The sequence below is a fragment of the Macrobrachium nipponense genome, chromosome 8 (genome assembly GCF_015104395.2).
Source record: "Macrobrachium nipponense isolate FS-2020 chromosome 8, ASM1510439v2, whole genome shotgun sequence".
NCBI classification, from domain to species: domain Eukaryota; kingdom Metazoa; phylum Arthropoda; class Malacostraca; order Decapoda; family Palaemonidae; genus Macrobrachium; species Macrobrachium nipponense.
This window is the reverse complement of record NC_087203.1, coordinates 105,667,010-105,689,097: the sequence shown is the minus strand read 5'-3', so window position 1 is coordinate 105,689,097 and position 22,088 is coordinate 105,667,010. Positions and strand designations below refer to the sequence as shown.

Sequence of the window (22,088 nt, the reverse complement as noted above, 5' to 3'; positions counted from 1 at the left end):
TTCTTTCTTGCCGCACTAAAAAGTATCTGTGACACATCTCGGAAATTATTTTGTCACTTTGACATAATTTTTGTACCATTTTAATTTAGCCGTTACATGGAGTATTATATATGAAAATGTGCGCAATTTCATTTAAAATACAACAAAAAAAATAATCATGATTGTAGCTTTTATCAGTTTTGAAATATTTCCATATAAATAACGATAAGTGCCAAAATTTCAACCTTCGGTCAACTTTGACTCTACCGAAATGGTCGAAAAACGCAATTGTAATCTAAAACGCTTATATTTTAGTAATATTCAACTATTTACCTTAATTTTGCAACAAATTGGAAGTCTCTAGCACAATATTTCGATTTATGGTGAATTTATGAAAAAACTTTTTCCTTACGTCCGCGCGGTAACTCTTCCGAAAAAAATCATACATGCGATTGTGGTAATGTTTGCACCATTTTAAAATTAGCCGTTACATAAAGTTTTATATATGGAAATGTGCGCAATTTCATGCACAATACAACTAAAATCAACCCATGGTTGTAGCTTTTATCAGTTTTGAAAAATTTTCTTATAAAAAATGATAAGTGACAAATTTTCAACCTTCGGTCAATTTTGACTACCGAAATGGTCAAAAAACGCAATTGTAAGCTAAAACTCTTATATTTTAGTAATATTCAATCATTTAACTTCATTTTGTAACAAATTGGAAGTCTCTAGCACAATATTTCGATTTATGGTGAATTTATGAAAAAAATAACATTTTCCTTACGTCCGCGCGGTAACTTCCGAAAAAATCATACGTGCGATTGTGGTAATGTTTGCACCATTTTAAATTAGCCGTTACATAAAGTTTTATATATGAAAATGTGCGCAATTTCATGTAGAATACAACGAAAATTAATAGAAGGTTGTAGCTTTTCTCATTTTTGAAATATTTGCATATAAATCACGATAAATAGAAAAAACCCACGTTCGGTCAACTTTGACTCTACCGAAATGGTCAAAAAACGCAATTGTAAGCTAAAACTCTTATATTTTAGTAATATTCAATCATTTACCTTCATTTTGCAACAAATTGGAAGTCTCTAGCACAGTATTTCGACTTATGGTGAATTTATGAAAAAAACTTTCCTTCCCTAAGCGCGGATTCTCCACCATAAATCTCCGAAATGCGTACATGGCATTCTCGGAAAATTTGCTCTGTTTCATATTAGGCATTTCATAGAGTTTTATATATGAAAATGTGCACAATTTCATGTAGAATAAAAGGAAAAATATTTGAAGGTTGTAGCTTTTCTAATTTCCGAAATAATTGCATATAAAAAAAAATTATAAAAAAATTTCGACATTTGGTCAACTTTAACTCGTCCGAAATGGTCAAAAACTGCAATTGTAAGCTTAAACTCTTACAGTATCGTAATATTCCATCATTTATCTTCATCTTGAAACAAATTCGAAGTCTATAACAATATTTAGATTTATGGTGAATTTAAAAAAAAATATTTTTTTACGTCCTCGCGTTACGAATTCATGCATCATTTTGTTATATTTTCTCTTTGTTGCTTTTATCGTTTTACAATGTGTTATATACCAAAATGATTGCAATTTAGTGTACATTACAACGAAAAAAAAAGTAACTTGTTACCTTTAACCGTTTTGCGCACAGTGCGATTTAAATACAATTATATATGAAATTTCGTTTTTGTGCTATCATATATCGCATTATTTATATATGATAATGATAATTTTTTTCATTTCTGATGGTTGCATACTAAACTTCAGCCAATGACAAAAAAAGGAGCTAAAAATGAACTCTTAATCTTGAAAACTAAGCGCGCTGTGTTTTTTTGAAAAAAATATTTTTTCCGCTTCTGCGCTCACTCCGAAACACCTCCGGCACACGGGAGACAATTTTTTTTTACCACTTCGGCGTTTAAGGGTTAATACAGTAATGAAGTGTTGCATATTTTTTTCAGCCTGTATGTTTGCAGGTGTATATGAACATGTGTGCAGAGCAGTGAGGTAAATTATGCACAAATTGCATTTTTACTCCTAAAAAAATTTGTCACAAAGAGAGAGAGAGAGAGAGAGAGAGAGAGAGAGAGAGAGAAGCCAAATTGTTTTAGTTGGGAAGAGAGAGAGAGAGAGAAAAATTGTTTACTTTGGAAATTTTTTCAAACAAAGATGAGCAAATGCACAGGAAGTGCACAGTTCACCTTAATGCTATGCATGCACGTACGAGCACAGGTACAGACTGAAAAATTTATGTATGTAACTACACCACTTATAAGGTGTAGTTATACGTCTGTATTAAATAAAGGTAAAAAAAATATGAGAGAGAGAGAGAGGACTGTACCATTGTGAAGTTATCAGCAAAGCCATGAGTCGGGTTTCTTATAGTACAATTGCAAGCTTGATCGGGTTTAGCTGGTTGGCCCGTAGTATAATAGGTGATAAACACTTAAAATGATAGTATTCACTTAAGGGCATGCCGACTTCTAAATTTCAAGGAATTATTAAGTTTTAGTAATTAACAGTTTTCAACTGTTTTATGTCTAAATGAACATCCTGAAACAAAACAATAATGCTGAAAAATGATTTTTAGATAGATTTATTGACAATTTGGTTCAGCGCTTGTATGACACTGTGAACCGCAAATTGTAAAATTAAGCGTAAAAAACTTCTGTATGAATAATTCATGATAGGGCCAAGTGAGTTATGGACTGTTTTCAACAGTTTTATGTGTAAAGAAACATATCTAGAAATGTTATTGCTATAAGAGTGATCAGATTGGTTCATTGTTTGTATGGCACTGTGAATGAAAAAGACTTTCTATAAGATAATGTTCAGATTGGTTCATGGACAACTTTGTCCTTTGTTTTTATGGTGCTCTGAACAAATTGTAAAAAAAAAAAACTAATTTGAAGATCAAATTTACTAAAAAAAATAATTGTTCTCCGTATGCATCAGATTTTCTCTTAATGTTAGCATAAGGGAAAACGGCTTAAATTGATAACTGAACCTTCAGAATCAAAATATTTTATTTTCACGTTTTGGAGTCCAGAAAAATTGCTCTTTTGCTTTAAAAAAAAAAAAAAAAAACAATGCTTGGATCTCAAAGAAGACTGAAGTCATACTTCTGTTTATTCAGTATTATTTGTACAATCAGTGGTAAAAGTAGGAGATAACCTTCAGTCATTAGGTATAAAGTCATTTACTTTATAGAATGGGGGCCTTATGTTGTCGGCACTCCTCATAAATGCAAATATTAGGTAATATAAATCAAGAGAGAGCACAGTTCTATTCATTTAATTATATTGTAAATTTCATGGCATATTTCTTATATAACAAAACAGATTCAGTGCAAAAATCAGTCTTCTAATTGTAATAGTTTTGTAGTTATTACAAAAGAAGCATAATTTTTTTCCCTTGTGCCATTTTCTCAAAACATTATTTTCAGATAAATGCTCATATTTCCCAGAAGGATGTACCAAGTTCAATTAAACTTTTACAAAGTGTAGTATAATTATATATCTTGATTTTCAAAGAGTGAAATTGATTTTTAAGTGTAACTTTTTTTCTTTTCTTTTTTAAGTGACATGATTTTTTCAAATAAAAAAAATTAACAAGTTGAATTTCTAACTTTTTCTCTTTGAAATTTTCATTATTAGTGGAAGAATTAGTGATAAAAATTTGAAGCTGATACCTTCAATCATAAGTTGGCTATAAGCACTTATACACTATAGTGGGGTCTCCTTGAGTCGGCGCTCCCCTTAAAGATACATTGAGTTAACTTTTTTTCACATGTCCATTGTATACTGTTGGTTCAGTAGACTAACCAATGTGGTTTGATAACGACTTGAAATATATTTAACTTTACGTTAATACTTTTGACAAACAATCAAAAATCACTCTCCAAGGATGCTGGTTTTGATAGCACCTGCAAAAACTGTCGAATGGCCACTTGTTTTCATGCTGTCCTTCAGTAATGGATATATTTGTGTAAAATTGTGTGCACTCGTGGACAAGTGATTGATCAGCAGACTTGATGTTATGAGACCCTGAGATTTGTAACTGCATCAGTGATTTATCATCACTCGGCAAGATCAGTATAGGAACTTCCTAGTCAACTAAAATATAGGCATTAATTTCTTTCACTCACTGCATGTAGTGTGTTCATAACTGTTTCTGGGCATCAAAACCCACAATCTTCTCCTATCTTCTGTATCAGTGAGTATAGTCATAGAGTACCATTTTCTCCACCATTGCTGAACTCTGTAGCTTGACTTCCCAGGTCATGGATCAGACATCTTGAGTAACAATTCTTGTTGCTGCCAGGAGCTTGAACATTTGCTTAAACATGATGTATTACCAGCTGAATATTCAGCAGCTGCTGCTATTTTTTTTTTTCCATGAAGTTCTGGGATGATTTCGTGACCATAAAATGGGCCTTTCATAAATAATGGGTTTTTATGACAAAACACATTTTCAGAATAATTTTTGTTTCCCTTTGGCCTTGTTTGTATTATGTTGACTGGTTTCTTATTGGTATAGCAAACATTTTTTTTTTCAGTTGCCATATTAAATTTCAGAATTGGTTGAAAGAAACCAGTAAGAGTGCATAATCATAATCCTCCACCTAAGTATATTGAGTGCTTATGTAACAATATCAGCAAATGCAGTACTAACCTGTACCTTTTATTCATTCATTTTCCTTTTCCCACATTGTGTTTCTCTTTTAAATAGCATGCATCATTTTGCTTATATTTAAGTTAGTGTTGAGTAATAATTTGATTAGTTTTTAAGTAGAACTTAAAACTTATGTATGATAGTTTTCTTATTCACAGTGTAGCCTATTTAGGTTTGGTATATATTGTAATGGAGTACAAATTGCTCTTCAGATTGCTCAGGAACAGATATTAAACAACATAGCAAATCTTATGGCACTGATCCCCAGATAAGTCTTTAGGATCCTGAAAGAGCATTCATATGTTACAGAATGTACTTGAGAGGGGAAGTGACAAACTGCCAATCCTCTAGACAACAAACGCTTCTCTTGTCGGAAGGGATTAAGGTAGCAAGGTTACACTGCCTGTAGACACAAGGTATGGCATCAAAAAAAAAATGGGAGGGTGCCACACATGCTCGTGTGCCCTGAATTTTAAACTGGAGGTCTTTTACGATGTTTAAAGGAAGCCTCTTAATGTTTCTCTTCCCGAATTTTGTCTGCATAAATTGGCCTAGCCAGCTTTAAAAAAAAAAAAATTCCATTAGCAAGAGATGAGGAGGCACGTGGCATTTATACATACCAAAAGTTTTATACTTGGATACCTTATTGGGAGAGTGGCTATTGGATTATAACTTTGGTTGATGTTTAGTTAGGACAAAAATTGGTTCTTATATAAAAATAGACAGAAAAGTAGAAAATGGCTATCAAGTAATTGGAAGAAACTACTGAGGTTAACAAAGTTCATAATGTATGCCTTTACTTTGAACTTCTCAACCTTTCTAAAATGAACACCTAACATTTTCACTCTACTACTACATTATTATCATTGCCATTTTTACTTATAAATTTCCAGTCCTCAGAGCTAAAGGTGTGATGAGTTCTCTCCATTTGTACATACCAAAAATTTTACTGATGAATACCTTATTGGTAGTGCGGCAGTTTGAGTGTAACTTGGGTTAATGTTCAATTAGGACAAAAATTGGTTCTTTTTTTTTTTACACAAAAAGAAAAATAGGAAAATATGGCTAGCAAGTAATTGGAAGAGACCACTAATGATGAGTTTCTCATGTATTCACCTTTACTTTGGACTTCTCAACCCTTTTTAAATTAATTCCTAATATTTTCTTTCTGCACATTATCATTGTTACCAGTTTTACTTTTAAGTTTTCTAGTTATCCAAGCTAAAGGTGTGATGAGTTCTCCATGCACTACAGTTTTGTGCACTATGCCTAAATTGCTGTCTGCTTCAAGTCCTCATCTCAATACTTTCTTCTTGTTTTTATGGTTCTTACTACTTCCTGACTGTCATCTGGCCATATCCATATTGCCCATTTTATTTATTGTTACCCTCTTTCTTGTGTGTCCAAACCATCTCTGTTAGATCCATTTCTGTGGCTTCCTTATTTATTATCCCAATCAGCATAGTCATGCATCACATTTTGTTGTCACACCTTTTTAGGATCTTCACATGCTTTATAAATTCTTACTAATAGGCCAGAAATGTATCACTATATGGGTGTAGATTACCACTTCCAAGGTATGCTTACCCACCTTAGTAATATTCTCCTCCTCCATCTTATATACATTGAAAGCATCATCCTTTACATTACCTGTATACATTCATTATTAGCAGTTGGAAACTTAGTGTGTTGCACAACCTGATGTTAAATGTTTGTGTTCTAGATAACATACATTAAATTGCATTTTGCAATTAATGAATGTTATTCTGCAGCACTACTTTACGTAAAATCATATACAGTAGTTTGGTTTCTTATCTTACAAGCTTTATTTCATTTTTTATTGGTATCAGATTAACCATATCTTTAGAGTTGTTAAGCAATACAGTATTATACTCACGTGCCAAATTCTGTACGTGAAATAACATTTTGACCTTGATAGCTGTTTCCATGTTAAATATTATACCATAGTTTTCATCCCTGTCATCAACCTCTTGGTCAACTATAAATGGCGGAACAAAGTATTGCTGTATATAAATCTGTGATGCAATACCATAATATAAATGTTTTCTGTTTAACAGAATTACAACAAAATTGGCAGCCATATTTTGCATTTTTACCTAGATAATAACTTTTGTTGAAGTAAGTGCCCCAAGCCTCAAGAGGCTTTCCTTTGTTCATGACATGGTAATATATAAATGTACAAATTTATCATGATATTTTTTATATTTTATGCATCAGATGTTTTATTTATAATGACAGAGTATTGAAAACAGAATTTAGTGGTTGAACAGTTCTTGAGAATGTTTTTTAAGTGATGAAGGTTATACAGTCGTTATTTTTATTTAGTTTTCAGATGGCATAAATATTGGTTTTTTTATGTATGAAAACTTCCCATAAGTTATCATCATCCAAAACAGTGATTCCTAAACAAGCTGTTCAAGTTAGTTGCTAAGACTTTTTCAAATGATGTCACTTGTTATTAGTAGTAATATATTATCAGCTTAACCTTTTTACTGATAGTATACTGGTCATATGTTTATAATTCACTAACCTCAGGCATTTTGATTCTTCACCACGAACTTAAACTTAACTGCTCATGACAGTTGTTTCTCCTTGATTGTGAGGGAAAGAAATGTGGAAGGAATCTTACAAACAGTGTCTTGTGTGATGTTGGTATGAATGTGGTATGTTGTTAATAATAAAAAAGAAAGTCAGTTGTACTATTCAATTGTAGGTCTCAAAACAAAGCATGAATACTCTAAACCAGAGGTCATTTTACATTCCAGAAGTATAATTATCATGTTTGATAGATTTTTGAGTAGGTAACTTATAGAAAAATAGTTAAAAGAAAAAACTTTTTAGGGTGACACACTTTCCCATGTTAATTTTAATAGAATATTAAAATTGTAGTATTAAAACAAAAAAAAATATTTCCTCTTGAAATTACTTGGGCAATTTATTTCTGTTCATTCTTCTCTCTTGATTTTAACCTTGAATAATTTCAATGGTAGAATGGATAGAGCCTTGAAACTGGTTTCAAAGTGTTTCTTGTAAAATCACAGTACTCGCCTTCATACAAGAGAGAAAACCTCTAATAATAATTAAAAAGTTTATAAACCAGATCAGCAGAACAAACAGTTTTCTTGCAAGTTTTTTAGGACATTACCTCAAGTTTAGTTCCCGCTCATGTAGGTCAGGTTTCTGTCAGTTCCTGAAGCTCTTTCTCTCTCTTGTAATTATCACATATAACAGTACACAAGAGGAAATTTTGTGCATTAATGTGATGTCCGTCATGAGTTTTGTCATAGATGTTGGCACCATGATGAGCTGTTTATAATTTGCGCCTCAAGTGGCGTGATGTATTTCTGGCAATAGAAGTTCACTCTCGACGTGGTTAGGAAGTCATGTAAAGCCGTTGGTCCTGTTGCTGAATAACCACTGGTTCCATGCAACGTAAAAACACCATACAAACAAACAGACAAGCCTCCCTCCCTCCCTCAACTGAAGGGAAGCAGGGGATTATGTATGAAATTCTTTGCCACTTTATATTGTTAATTGGATTGTTTTACATCTTTCATGCATTGAAAATGGTGACAATACACAAAATAAAAAGTGAGAAAATACAGTGAAACTCTCTCTCTCTCTCTCTCTCTCTCTCTCTTCCTCTATCTCTAAAATCCTCTCTCTCTCTCCTCCTCGTCATCTCTCTCGCTCTCTCTCTTCTCTCTTTCTCTCTCTCTCTCTCTCTCTCTCTCTCTCTCTCTCTCTCTCTGTGGTGGATGTATTTCATTTTGTATTTTATTTTGTAATTTTTTACATAGTAAAATTACGACAAAGCAAAGTGACATTTCATGATTTTAGTGACATATGCCTTTAAGCCAATAACAATCCCTCTGCATACATCTTTTACTTGTGTGTGTGTGTGTGTGATTCTTAATGCAGTATCCTCTCTCTCTCTACTCTCTCTCTATTCTCTTCCTTCTCTCTCCTCTCATCTACTCTCTCTCTCGTCTCTCTCTCTCTTCTTCTCTCTCTCTCTCTCTCTCTCATACAAGAGAATATTTTACCATGTGACATTTCATCTTTAATTAAAAATATTTAAAACGTGAATTTGTTGATGTTGGCAATATGTACTATTTAAAACTTATCTCAGTGCCATCAACCAAAGTTGGTGTGTACACACACACACACACACACACACACACACACACACACACACACACACACACACACAAAAGATGTCATATGCTTTTATCTCGTGTGGGTAGTAAGTTCGATTGTTCTTACATCTTTTATGCTGTGAAAATGAAAATGAGAATAGTGCAGCCTTTAAATAATACTATGATTGTTATGCATAGTCCTTGTACATATTTTTTAGGCCTAGAATTTTTAGACTAGTTATTGTTTTATTATTATAAGCTAAGCTGCGATCTTAGTTGGAAAAACTAATCCTACAAACCCTATAGTAGCATTATTGAAAGCAGTTTAGTGGTACAGAGAAGGAAACTGAAAAATAAAGACTAAACTGCAAACAAGTGCCAAAGAAAAACAAAAACAGTAAGGTAAAAAAAAAGTAGAATAAATAAAAGTAATAAATACTATAAAGCAAGACTTTTGTCATCCTGGTCATCAAAAAAATAATTTGCCTAATTTTTTAATCTCTTTTTCCAACAATTTAATTACATGATTAGAAATATAATTCCACAATTTAGTCATAGCAAGGATAAAACTGCTATTGAACATTACAGAAGAAATGGCATGACTAAGAATTACTACATATGTAGTACTACATAATGGAGGGTATAGTCTGTGAAGAGCTGAGTGCAAGGGAGGGTCTTGTACAGCATGCACAGTTGGCAGTGTTATCAAGATCAGGGATAAGAAATTTATTAGAATTCAAGAATTAAAGATGAGGGTCAGCTGCTAAAGTCTGAACTTGATAAGTAGTGTTCAAAATATGGAATGATGAAAGAAAATTGTCTCTGAAAGTCTAGAAAGACTTAATATGCCAATTGTTTTAGCTTTTGAAGAAGAAATGGACCAGATATTTTTGTCAAAGGGAATTTGCAATCAAGAATGACACCTAGAATTTGAAACAAGTTGCATTGGTTAAAAAAATGCTGTCAATGAAAAAATGTTAAGTTGGGATCTATAGACTTGGTAACACTCATTTTTTGGGTTTTGGTATTTTTAACTAAATTTCCCATCATTTGCACCATGTACTATTACAGCTAAATTTACTTATGACATTCAGCCACTGCAGGTCTGTACTCTGGAGATGGAATAAGTGCAGATATTAGCATTATTGGCAAAGTTTGCAAAGCCAAACCACATTTCATACATGTATAATATAAAAAAGTAATGTACCAAGAATACTACCTTTGGGAACACCTTAGATAACAGTTTTATAGTCTATATCTTCATCAATAATTACTCAGCAGTTTATTAAAAACACACACACTAAGCAGCACTCAAGACCACTCTAAGAGAAAGGTGATCAGTTTCGGTACCTATAGGTATGAATTCTTGATAGCCTGGCTAAAAAATCAATATTCAGTACCCCAGGCCTGGTTACCTTTGAAGTCGGTCGATTTAAGAAAAAAAAAAAAAAAAAACACTGGAAGATATGCAAATGCACAAGATGTAAGAAAAAAGTTCTAAAATATTTTCCCTACCTTCTATGTCAAGTTGAAAATGACAATTTACAGCCCCTTGTGGGACCTCTTTTCAACACAAATCTTAAATTTTACCAAATCATACATGGTTTTTTTTTTTATAAATAAATTTATTTTATTTGTAAAATTATAATTACAGCTCATACAATATCAAAACAGATAACTAAAATCAGTAACAAATTCTGAGTACAAGCAGTCCCTGGTTATCGCTGGGGGTTCCATTTTCGGCAGGTTGCTGATAAGGGAAAACCGCCATTAACTGAAACTGCGATTTATGGTGCTTATGGCATTGATAACCGGTTAATGGCGCCTCTGTTAGGTATGTTAAGGCACCATAACTATTATTGGCACCTTATAGCACTGATAACTGGAACTCGGCGCGTTGTGGTGCCAAAAATCGCTGATTTTATGGCGCTAGGCAAGCGCCATAAAACTGGATCGCCATTAACCAAATCCACCAATAACCGGGGACTGCCTGTACAGATATTTGTTGTTAAATATTTACATAAATTTACTGAGATTGAAGATGCAGTAACTTTTTTGGATTATACATGTCTTTTCTCGCATTTCTTTGCACTTTTCTTTGCAAAATTACAATTATAACTAACATATACTATCTTAAAAGATGGTAACTAAAACCAACAGCAACCCCGAGGTGTATTTATAAGCAAATTTATAAAATTATGTCATGATCACAACTAACCTCTTGAGCCACCTTGTCTAAAAGTTGTGATTAGTGAATTAATGGGCTATAGAAATAATGCCGTGTGATGTTAATGCTCACCATGAGTGGGCCGGTCCACCACCCGAAACCTGTTACAGTATTGCTACACATATGAAGGGGTCCGTCTATCATGGGTTAAGACGATAAGCCAACGCATTGAAATTCCTTAGACACTGGGAGTTACAGATTTTGAGCATTAATCAGTAGAATTAGCACTATCCTAACCACATTTGTTGAATTGGGTAGCATTGTCAATTCTCCAAGTGCAAAAAGAACCCCTCTATTCAATTTAGGAAAAATAAGAGACTACAGTTCTTTTGGAGCTACTAAATTTCAGCAAATTTCACCAAAAACTAGGGAAAGTACCATTTGGGTCTACATTGCCAGAAGCACTAGGGTTGAATGTAAGAGTAATTTGACAAGACCAAAAAAGCAGTTGTCTAGCTTTAGGTAAATATGTATGAATTACTTTTTTTTGTCGCCATAAAGTGACGTGATCAGTATGGTCTTGACTTGCCACGAGTTCGATTCTCGGGCATTCCATTGAGGAGTTAGAGATGTGTATTTCTGGTGATAGAAGTTCACTCTCGATGTGGTTCAGAAATCACGTAAAGCTGTTGGTCCCGTTACTGAATGACCACTGGTTCCATGCAATGTAAAAATACCATACAAACAAACAAAACATAAGGTGCCAATAATAGAGTTATAAGCCATAACATATGTAAAGGAGGGGCCATTAACCAGATATTGGCACCATAAGTGCCATAAATCGCCAAGTTTTGCTGGAAATGAAACCACCGATAACCGGGGACTGCCTGTATTTACTATTGGCAAAAATCCTATAAAGGAAGAGTTCCTTATACAATCAACCAATTTAGGAGTGAGTTTTTAACTGGTCTCATTCTGCTGTTCTTCACTGTAGGGGTTAGTGCTATCAGTGCACCTCATGCAGTGCACAGTAGGCATTAAGGTTCATTGCAGCATCCCTTCAACCCCTAACTGTAACCACTTTCATTCCTTAAGCTGTATACCTTTCATTTTACTTTCCTTCCATTTTGTTTTCTACCCTCTCCTAACAATTGTTTTGTATTGCAACTGTGAGGTTTTCCTCCTTTGGCCTCAATTTTATATTCGAGTTGTGGTGTTCTTAACTATCAGACTTTACACTAAATAATTTATTTGCTGTATATTCCTTACTCTTAGTGATGAATGGCCTTCAGGTTCCATTGCCTAGGATGTACAGTCCGGTCCCGAATAATGCGTGTTCGAATTGTGTGATTCCCCTTTTATGCAATCGCTAGTTCTCAAAAATAGATTTTCTGTATCTGCGAAACTGTTCAAAGTCTGTGAATCACGCTGCAAAACATATCAAATCTATTGTCTTTTAAAGTATTTGAGGGGTGGGGGGGTTGCTGGTATCTGAGAGAAGGGGTAGGGGGAATGCTTGGAGGAAAAAACTATTATTCATCCAAGGGGGAATGCGAGGGAGATTTTCTGTTCAGCCATTAGCTAAGACGGAAGGCTCTACCACATGCATTTGTGACGTCATAGCAAAGTGTGTATGAATGGTCGGTATTATCACCATCATCATACGTATTATTGTTTTGACTAACTTTTGGCATTGAGAGAGAGAGAGATCTAAACTTTCAAGAAACTGTCCTTTCATGTTTAATTTTTCATTTTTATCATTTCTTTTTAAGAAATTGTAATATATCAAATTTGGAATTTTCATCTGTTCTTTTTTATCGTAGAATAAATTTATATGAATACGATTACATAGAGAATGTGCCGGACAAAGAAACAGACAGGCGGCAGGCGCTCGTAACCAAGTTTATTAGGCCTAAAGGGAGTGAAGACACGCATGATCTGCCTGTCTCCGAGACCTCAAATGGTTCACAAAGCCTTCCTTCAGCAGAAGAACTCTTCACGGAGGATGAGATAGAGGAGTTTGAAGGTTTTTTGGCAGAGGATAGGTAGACAAAATTTCATCCAAAAGGTTTTTTTTTAAAGGAAATTACTATCGTACAGTACACTTGCACCCGATGGTGGCATTGTTTACGTTTGGAAGTTTTCACCATTCTGTGTGTAATTTTAAACCTTTATAATTTTTATTTATCCATAAGAACAATTTCATATTAGAAAAATTACAGTATAGTACATTGAAAGTATCGAAAATGACAAATTTTTAACTAATTTGTTTTTTTCATCACTTACAAACGTGAGGTCTTAACATTAGGATAAATACTCAGTGCCAGCTGGAAACCGGTAAAGTTTAAAATAATTTGTGTACGCCAGGGACGATTGGCACCTGTGCTTGGTCATGAGACATGTGGAGCCAACCACATACCCCTCATTAACTCATGACCCCGTTAGTTATTCTTCCAACCCAGGTTAGTTGATAGAGGGGTGGTGAGAGGTAGGCCTTTTTATGTTAAGACCTCAGGTTTGTAAGTTATGAAAAATACAAATTAGTTAAAAATTTGTCATTTGTTCATATACGAAACAAACCTTCGGTCTTAACATTAGGATAGACTTACTCTTGGTGGGAGGTGAGTACTATTAACCAACTGGGAGTTTGCCGCCTTTGATCAGTTTTCTTAATACCAGAATTCTATGAAACAACTGACCAGTATTTCTGAATCCAAGACATATATGAAGATCATAAGAGTCAGACTTCTGGGTTTTTACACAATGTCATAGTTCATTGCGTCCGAGGAAGATAAGAAGATCTGTTCCCCTAACAAACCAATTCATCCACTCATGTAGGTTTGTTATCATTCCTCTCCTTCTGGCTAAAGAGAGGAATGTCCTGCTACTGATAGGTACCTTACTGATACTAACCCTAACAGTATGGCCACTTCACTCACCTGTACCTTGTCCGTTCCAGCTTATGATGGTACTCTCTTCTTACTGCCCTAAGTAAAGAAGGAGACAGAAATTTGAAAAGGAAAGAGGCCAGTTAACTCCTCCATTTCACGTTCATACCATCATCTTAGACAAGATACCATCTGACCCACCAGGGGTACTGGATGAGTTACACCATTTGTTGAGCAGCCACCAAAGGACCCAAGGAAATTGTGTCTTAAGGACCTCTGGGCAACCTTATATATATATATATATATATATATATATATATATATATATATATCTATATATATATATATATATATATATATATATATATATATATATATATATATGTATGTATATATACAGGAAATTGAAAGTGGTTTTCATAACAAAGAACCTACTCTCAAATTTCAATGAATAGACAGACACCTCCTTAAAATTGCTCAATTTTGAGCTTCAATACAGTCACAGACCATCCGTCACGATCATTTTAACAGATATGTTCTTAAATGCCAGAAGGCCCATATTCCTCTGATGACCTTCTCTTCTGTATAACCTCATTGGTACAACTTGACAAACAAGGAGTAGGCTTGACCTGTCGCCTCTGTTTGGTCTGTTCCTTTACGTCTACCACCTTAATGTTCTAGGTGACGTAGTTCTTTCTATAACCACAGAGTACTTTGACAAGTCAAAGCCAGCCCTGCTGCCTTGGCCCTAATTGACTTATTCCCATAAGGTATGTGTTTTGAAATTTGCAAATTTCCAATTCTGCAAGGCTGTGGATCGACCAAATTCTCGCATAATTGGGGACTGTACTGTAGTCTTAAAAACCATCCATCCCAGATTATTTATGGAATGTGTGTATTAAGAACACTTTTCAACATTTAGAATGACAAAACCTTTCATTTAGTTACTTCCATTCCTCTTGTTTATTATAAAGGAACAGTAGTTGAACAGATTATACTAATTTAGTGCAATACAGGCTTTGCATTGTCTAGATCAGTTAGCCTTTGATACTTTAGGTCACATTATTTGACATTCTTTGGAGTTTGAGCAGACTTTTCACTTTTAGCCTAACTCGAGATATTCTCAAACAATGGTAAGAAAATTTAGTAAGGAAGGTGAAATAAAATACAAACGCTGTTTTTATATCCTAGTACTTTTCTTGATAGGCTTCTTGGCTGTCCATTTACTCCATTTATATGCCCAAGGCAATTAGAAATAAACCACCATTTACACAGACACTACCCTACCTACGAACGAATTATGTTTCGGATGGCAGTTTGTATCTTGAATTGTTTGAAAGTTGGTTTTCAATATGTAGTGCATAATTTTGTTGATAAGTACATCCCTGAGTTAACTCATGAACACAGATTATACCCTTCCCTTTCAGGTGTTTTTGGAGAAATATGTTTAAAATTAAACAGGGTTTTGTAAATTTTTCTAGTTCTGTGAAAGTTATGTATGGCTTAATTTTTAGTGAAAAATTATTAAAACTAAGGAAGATATTGAACTTTGAAATATTCCTGAGTTAAATCAGTCATAGATTATATTATTTTTACTGTATTTTCAAATCATGCAGAATTGCAAGCGCCTCAGTGGCATGATCAGTATGGTCTTGAGTGATTTCGATTCTCGGGCATTTCATTGAGGTGTGAGAGATGTGTATTTCTGGTGATGTTCACTCTTGACATGGTTCGGAAGTCACATAAAACTGTTGGTCCCGTTGCTGAATAACCACTGGTTCCATGCAACGTAAAAATACCATACAAACAAACATAGTATTGCAGTAGTATTATAAAGAATGACTTTGGATGTTAGGCGGGTAAAAAGAAGAAAATAAAATTTAGATTCGTGCAACATTCAGGTTTAGTATTTTTTCCATGGTTTGAAAGGTATGAACTAGGAGATCATTTTGCTGGAGCAGCATCTAACATTGCATATTCACAAAGTAAACAATGCACATCACCATCTATTGACAAATAATCATACTAAATGTTTCATGTGGGGAGAGGAAATGCAGAAAATGGGAATTCATCAAAGAACAAGTTAAATTGGGAATATAGAAATAAGTAGGATTATTTTATGAGTATTCTCTTGATTGTGAAAAGAATGTGTGGTAGTTAATCACAAGAATACATGGGATAATCATGGAAGGCTTTTAAGTAACTGGTTCTTCTTCCTCATGTACTTCTGTCCTTTGCAAAATTTCTTAACTAGCAGAATAGGTGCACAGAACAAAATTTGAAATTATAAGTGGCAAAGGGAATCGTTCTGAACCCAATTTTAACTTGTAACCCTGTCTTTGTTTCTGAATGTTTGTAAGTAGGTTGGTGACTACAATATTTGCAAATTTGAAAACTAAGCATATGACTCCATAAGACTTATAAAACAGGATCTGTCATTGATGCTGATTCTAACATTATTAATAAATTCTTGATTACTAAATAAATATGAATTTAAGAGGGCTTGTAGTATCCATAAATATTTCTTAAATCTAAGTTTAGTACCGTAATATCTAAATATTTCTACCGTTACATATCTTGTATATATATAAATCTAATTCAGTAATATATGTGACAGCTAACATAAACTTGAATACAAGAGGTTGTGTGCCATCAATAATTAATTTCAATATAAAGATAAATTGATTAATTTTGCCATTATATAATTATTTAGTTTTCATATTCTTTTAGAAAAACTATATGTAGATTTTTTATTTACTTTACTACCCTAACTATCATAGCCAATACTAAAGGTGCATATTATAGTGCTACTTATATCCCGATGCTTATGATATATATAATTTTAATATTTTAATCTTAATTATAATAATTATTGTAAGTATACTGTATTATTATTTCAGATATAACTAATAACTTCAGACTGCCACATGCATTTACCCTATGGGTAATATAAGTAAACACATCTTTACTTCAGTTTTGTATCACTTTATACTACTTAATATTATTCATGTATAAAAAAAACTTACAATCTACATGCAATGCAGGTAGTGGTGGTGGTTCTGCACAGGTAAAAACTTGCTTTGAACTGCTCAGCATAAAGCATGTCATGCTTTATATTCATTTATTAGGTTTTTGTGTATTTTTCAGCAGAATGACTCCAATGGACCCAAAAGAGACAAATTGGCAAAACGAAAACGCAAGAAGAAACGACGCGAAGTCAAAATATCTGAAGATGAATGTTACAGATGTGGTGGTGCTGGTGACCTCATTCTTTGTGATGTAACTGACTGCCCTAAGAGTTACCACCTCCAGTGTTTGAGCCTTGATAAGTTACCCAAAGGTGAGTTTGAGCTTTGGTTTTATTATTTTGATATGTTAGGCATTTTGTGTATAATAATTTTTTGGAATGGTTTTCCCCATAAGTTGTAGTTTGTGGCATAATTTATTACTCATCATGAATTCACTGTAATTGATACGGTTATAGTTTGTTAATGAAACCAAAATGAGCCATCCATATCATGGGAATACTTCATTCAGTGCTAGTGTTTTAATATTGCATGTTGAACTGTTGTTTTGTGGTAGTCTATTAATATTCATTGAATAATTAATTTAGATGGTCTTTACAGGCAAATGGATTTGCCCTTGGCATCATTGTGATGAATGTGGTCAAAGAAGTATACGTCCTAATCGCTGTGACTACTGTCCTAATTCATTTTGCCGTATTCATGTGCCAGGAAATTTACAGAATGTACCTGGTGTTGGTAATGTCTGTCAGGACCATGATACAGAAGACATTGAGACAGTAAGTGGAACCTCATGTTTGATGTTGAGCATGGTACTGGTGTATTTTTAATCATTTACTATGAGAGGAAATTATGATAGAATTGTTTAGTTATATCCCTCTTTTAGTGCATGCATTTAATAATAATTGTATAAGGTACCCAAAGCATTGAAATGCTGTTTCCCAATAATTAACTTAGAAACAATTTTGCTGATGTGTTTGGCGAAAGATGGTTAGGCAGGGAAAACAAATATGAGGAATGTTGATTTGTTAGTGGATGCACCCTTGCATAATATAGGGTGCCTGGTCCTGCTTGAACAAGGGTTCTATCTGACCAGGGGATAGGAGCATCAAGAGCTTCAGTGATAAACACAAATAGTAATCAGACCTAGATAGCCATAAATCATGAAGTACAGGGACTAATCTTTTAGTAATGTAACAGTGTTGGGTCCTGCCTAACACTGCTTTTAACATGATGCTAGGGTTTGTAATTCAGTTTATATGCCTCAGAATTTGCACTGGAGGATTTATCATCCCCAAATAAAATCAGGACAATTTGAAATCACAGACATGAAACAATCATGAATTATCATTCTCAATTGAAGCCAGCAGAATTTTTTACTTGAATATAAACATTTCTTCCACTATTAGGGGGACCCCCTTCCCCCAAGCAGAATGTTTGTAAAATACATCTGTAAGTACGTGCCCTGTCAGTCCAGAATCAGTGCATATACCCTAGAGCATTATAAGTATGACACAGATATGTAAAACTTAGGGCTCTCATTGTGCAATTTATATTTATGGCTCCGAAAATGATTTTGGCGTAGAATTTGCAATAATGTAATGTAACAAGCAGGTTCTCTTTACCCAGTGGTGTTTTATTTTCATTGCAGTATTGTCAGCAGTTAGGAGTATTGACAATTTGCTACTACAAAATTAATTTTCAGTGAATAGGAGTGTTTTGGATGGTCCTCCAAAATCTGCTGTAAAATTTTCCCTGTCCACAGATTTTGAGAAGCCAGAGTATTTATTTATTTATATTATTATTTTTTTTTTTATGGCAGGGTTTTTAGAGTAATGACTTGAACCAACTGTGGGATTGTGGTGTTAACGCTACAGATAACACCAGATTGAATTAAGATTTGGTCTCAGAATTGGTCACACTTATTTGAACACATTTTATGTGATATCCAGATTTCATCCAACAATGACCTGTTGAAACAGACTGATGCCGGATTTGAAAAATTTATGAGGTAAGGTAATTAATTTTAGTCAAATTAAGCATGAAACAAATTAAGAACATTAACATATGAACGAAAGCGGCGGAAGGTCCAGCCAGATAGATTACTTGATGTATAAGAGGAAAGATTTATGCAAGGTAAAAGATTGTAAGGTCATAACAGGAGACCATGTGAGTGTGAAACATAGTTTGATAGTGATGGACTTGGTTATGGAAATTGAACAAATAAGGAAGAAAAAAATGCAGGGGCCAAAAAGGATTAAATGGTTTAACCTGAAAGAGATTGAACTTTGTGGGCAGTTTAAAGAAAAAGTTTTAGAGGAACTAACTCATGAAATTGAAGATGTTGCTGAATGGTGGAACAGAATGATGGAAATAATACTGAGGGTTGCTAGAGAAATATTGGGTGAGAGTAGTGGCAAGATGTTCGAAAATAAGGAAATGTGGTGGTTCAGTGAAGGATGCAACAAAGCAAAAGAAAAGGTGGGAGGGGACCCAAATGGAAGAGGACTGGATGGCCTATAAGGAAGCAAATAAATTAGCAAAGAAAACTGTAGCAATTGCTAAGGATAGAGCATATGATTAGCTTACAAAGAGCTAGATACCAAGCAAGGGCAAGGAAAGATCTTTAAGCTAGCACACATGAGAAATAAGAGTACCATGGATATAATACACACAAGACAGATTAAGGATAAGGATGGAAATGTACTGAGAAATGAGAGAGACATAATAAGGTGATGGGAAGAATATTTTGAGGCCTTATTGAATGAAGAAAATGAAAGATTTCTAAGAGGAGATGGACACAAATTGTGGACCAGTCACAGAAATAACAAAAGCTGAGGTTAGAGTGGCACTGGGAAAGATGAAAAATAGTAAAACGGTGGACCGGATGGCATACCTGCAGAATCCTGGAAGGCTCTTGATGAGGAAGGAATTGACATATCGTGGCAGTTAATAAAAAAGGTTATGGAAAGTGAGACGATACCTGAAAAATGGAGAGAAAGTACAGTGGTACCTCGAGATATGAAAGGCTCAACTTACAAAAAACTTGAGATACGAAAGCCAATACGAAAAATTTAATGGCTCTACATACGAAAAGTTTTCAAGATACGAAAGGTTTCTGTAAAGTCCGAGATTCGCCCGAACCACCGATAACAATTTTGAAACGCGCGCCGCCGACTTAGTAGACTCGCCACCATCCTCCTGCTCTCCCATTGGTTCCTGATGCTAGTCGCAGCCATGAGATCCTTCTCTCCTATTGACCAGCGTCCCTCCCATCATGCATCTATGTACTTGGTGGCGTGCCTCAGCCACTTGGTACCAGCATTGTTATAGTACGCATGCGGTATTCGTTTCGGGATCGTCAATGTGTATTTAAAAAAAAAAATTTCATATTTTTCCACAGAAAATGGAAAAAGAAGAGCACCTCTTGAGTGACGACATATATGATATGATTGACCGAGATCTCTCTCATGGGATAACTGGAAACTTTGCAAGGTTGGTAGAATCTCCACTCCCTGCTGAACAGAGGGTGTTGACCAATCATTTACAACATGCATACCAGTATAATCAAGGTACTTCAGTTTATGTTGAAGGTCAGCAGCCGAACATTCAGTACCCAAATCAGTTGCAGAGAGAGCATTTGGTTGAACAGGGTTTTGATGGACACCAGGGCCAACAGAGTCATGAGGTGCAACAATTAGTAAATAATTATTAAGACGGGCAGCCGTTAATGAACACTACGCGTTTATAGAAAAAAGACACCTCGAAAAGACTCACACAGGTTGTATGCTTGCGCAGTTTGATGACGTTTGCCTGAGTCGTTTCAGGAACATTGTGAAAAGTAGGCAGAAGCAATCTTCCTTGGATCGTTATTTTTTAAAGCGGCCTTTAGCATTAGCAGGAGTAAGCAAAGAGGAAGAACCAAGTGATAAAAAACAGAAAGTTGTAAGCAAAAAGGAAGAACCAAGTGATAAAAAACAGAAAGTTGAAAGTGCTGATGAAGTTGAAATTCTGTGGAAAAAAAAAAAAAAAAAAGGCATGGAACAGATTAGCCATTTTACATGTAAAATGTGGTCTAAGATACGAAAACCTCATAATACGAAGGGCGCCTCTGAATGGATTAATTTCGTATCTTGAGGTACTACTGTATATTAATGTCAATATTCAAAGAGAAAGGGGATATTCAGTGTTGTGAAAATTACAGAGGAATAAAGCTCATGTCACATACACAAGGTATTGAAAGAATTATGGATAAAAGATTACAGCAACAAGTTTCCATCGGTAGACAGCAACTAGGATTTGTGAAGGGGCTCAGTAATGTGGATGGTATTTTCACTCTGAGACAAATTATGGAAAAGTACAGAGAGAAGCAAAAGGTCTTGCATATGGCCTTTATAGACCTTGAGAAGGCATATGACAGAGTACCACGTCAGGAAATATGGAGATGTCTCAGGGAGAGAGGAGTGATGAAGGAGATGTCTCAGGGAGAGATGAGTGATGAAGAAGTATGTCAGAATGATCAGGGAGATGTATAGAAATGTAAAGACCAGCGTCAGATCTACAGTTGGAAGAACAGAAAATTTCCAAGTTCGAGTCGGGCTACATCAGGGATCTGCTTTAAGCCCACTTCTGTTTAACATCGTCTTGGATGTGTTAACAGGGGATGTCAGGGAGGAGCCACCATGGTGTCTGCTCTATGCAGATGACATAGTCTTGGTAGCCAAGAACAGGGAAGAACTGGAGGGGAAGCTTGAAAGATGGAGATATGCCTTGGAGAGTAGAGGTTTAAGAATAACCAGGAAAAAGACAGAATATATGACAACCGAATTGGATGGCGACCAGCAAACAACCGTCAAATTAGGCAGAGGAAACATCAAAAGGGTCCATAATTCAAGTACCTTGGCTCAGTGATTGACAATGAGGGGAACATGGAAGAGGAAATTAATTACCGGATTCAGTGTGGTTGGAACAACTGGAGGAAGTTGTCTGGTGTCATATGTGATAGGAAAGTCCCTATAAGATTAAAGGGCAGAGTGCACATGGCAGTGGTCAGACCAGCAATGACATATGGATTGGAAGCAGCACCTCTAAACAGAGACCAGAAAGTTGAACACAACCGAGGTGAGGATGCTTAGGTGGATGAGTGGAGTAACCAAAAAGGACA

The 22,088-nt window shown here is 34.8% G+C and overlaps 1 protein-coding gene across 1 annotated transcript in view; it reads left to right on the top strand.

Moving 5' to 3' along the window:
- The window catches only part of LOC135222937 (histone-lysine N-methyltransferase NSD2-like), a 159,509-nt gene that overhangs the window by 132,096 nt on the left and 5,325 nt on the right, over positions 1-22,088 (top strand). Inside the window, 2 exon segments of the mRNA XM_064261387.1 lie at positions 17,052-17,241; positions 17,528-17,703. Coding sequence (XP_064117457.1) covers positions 17,052-17,241; positions 17,528-17,703 — 366 coding nt within the window.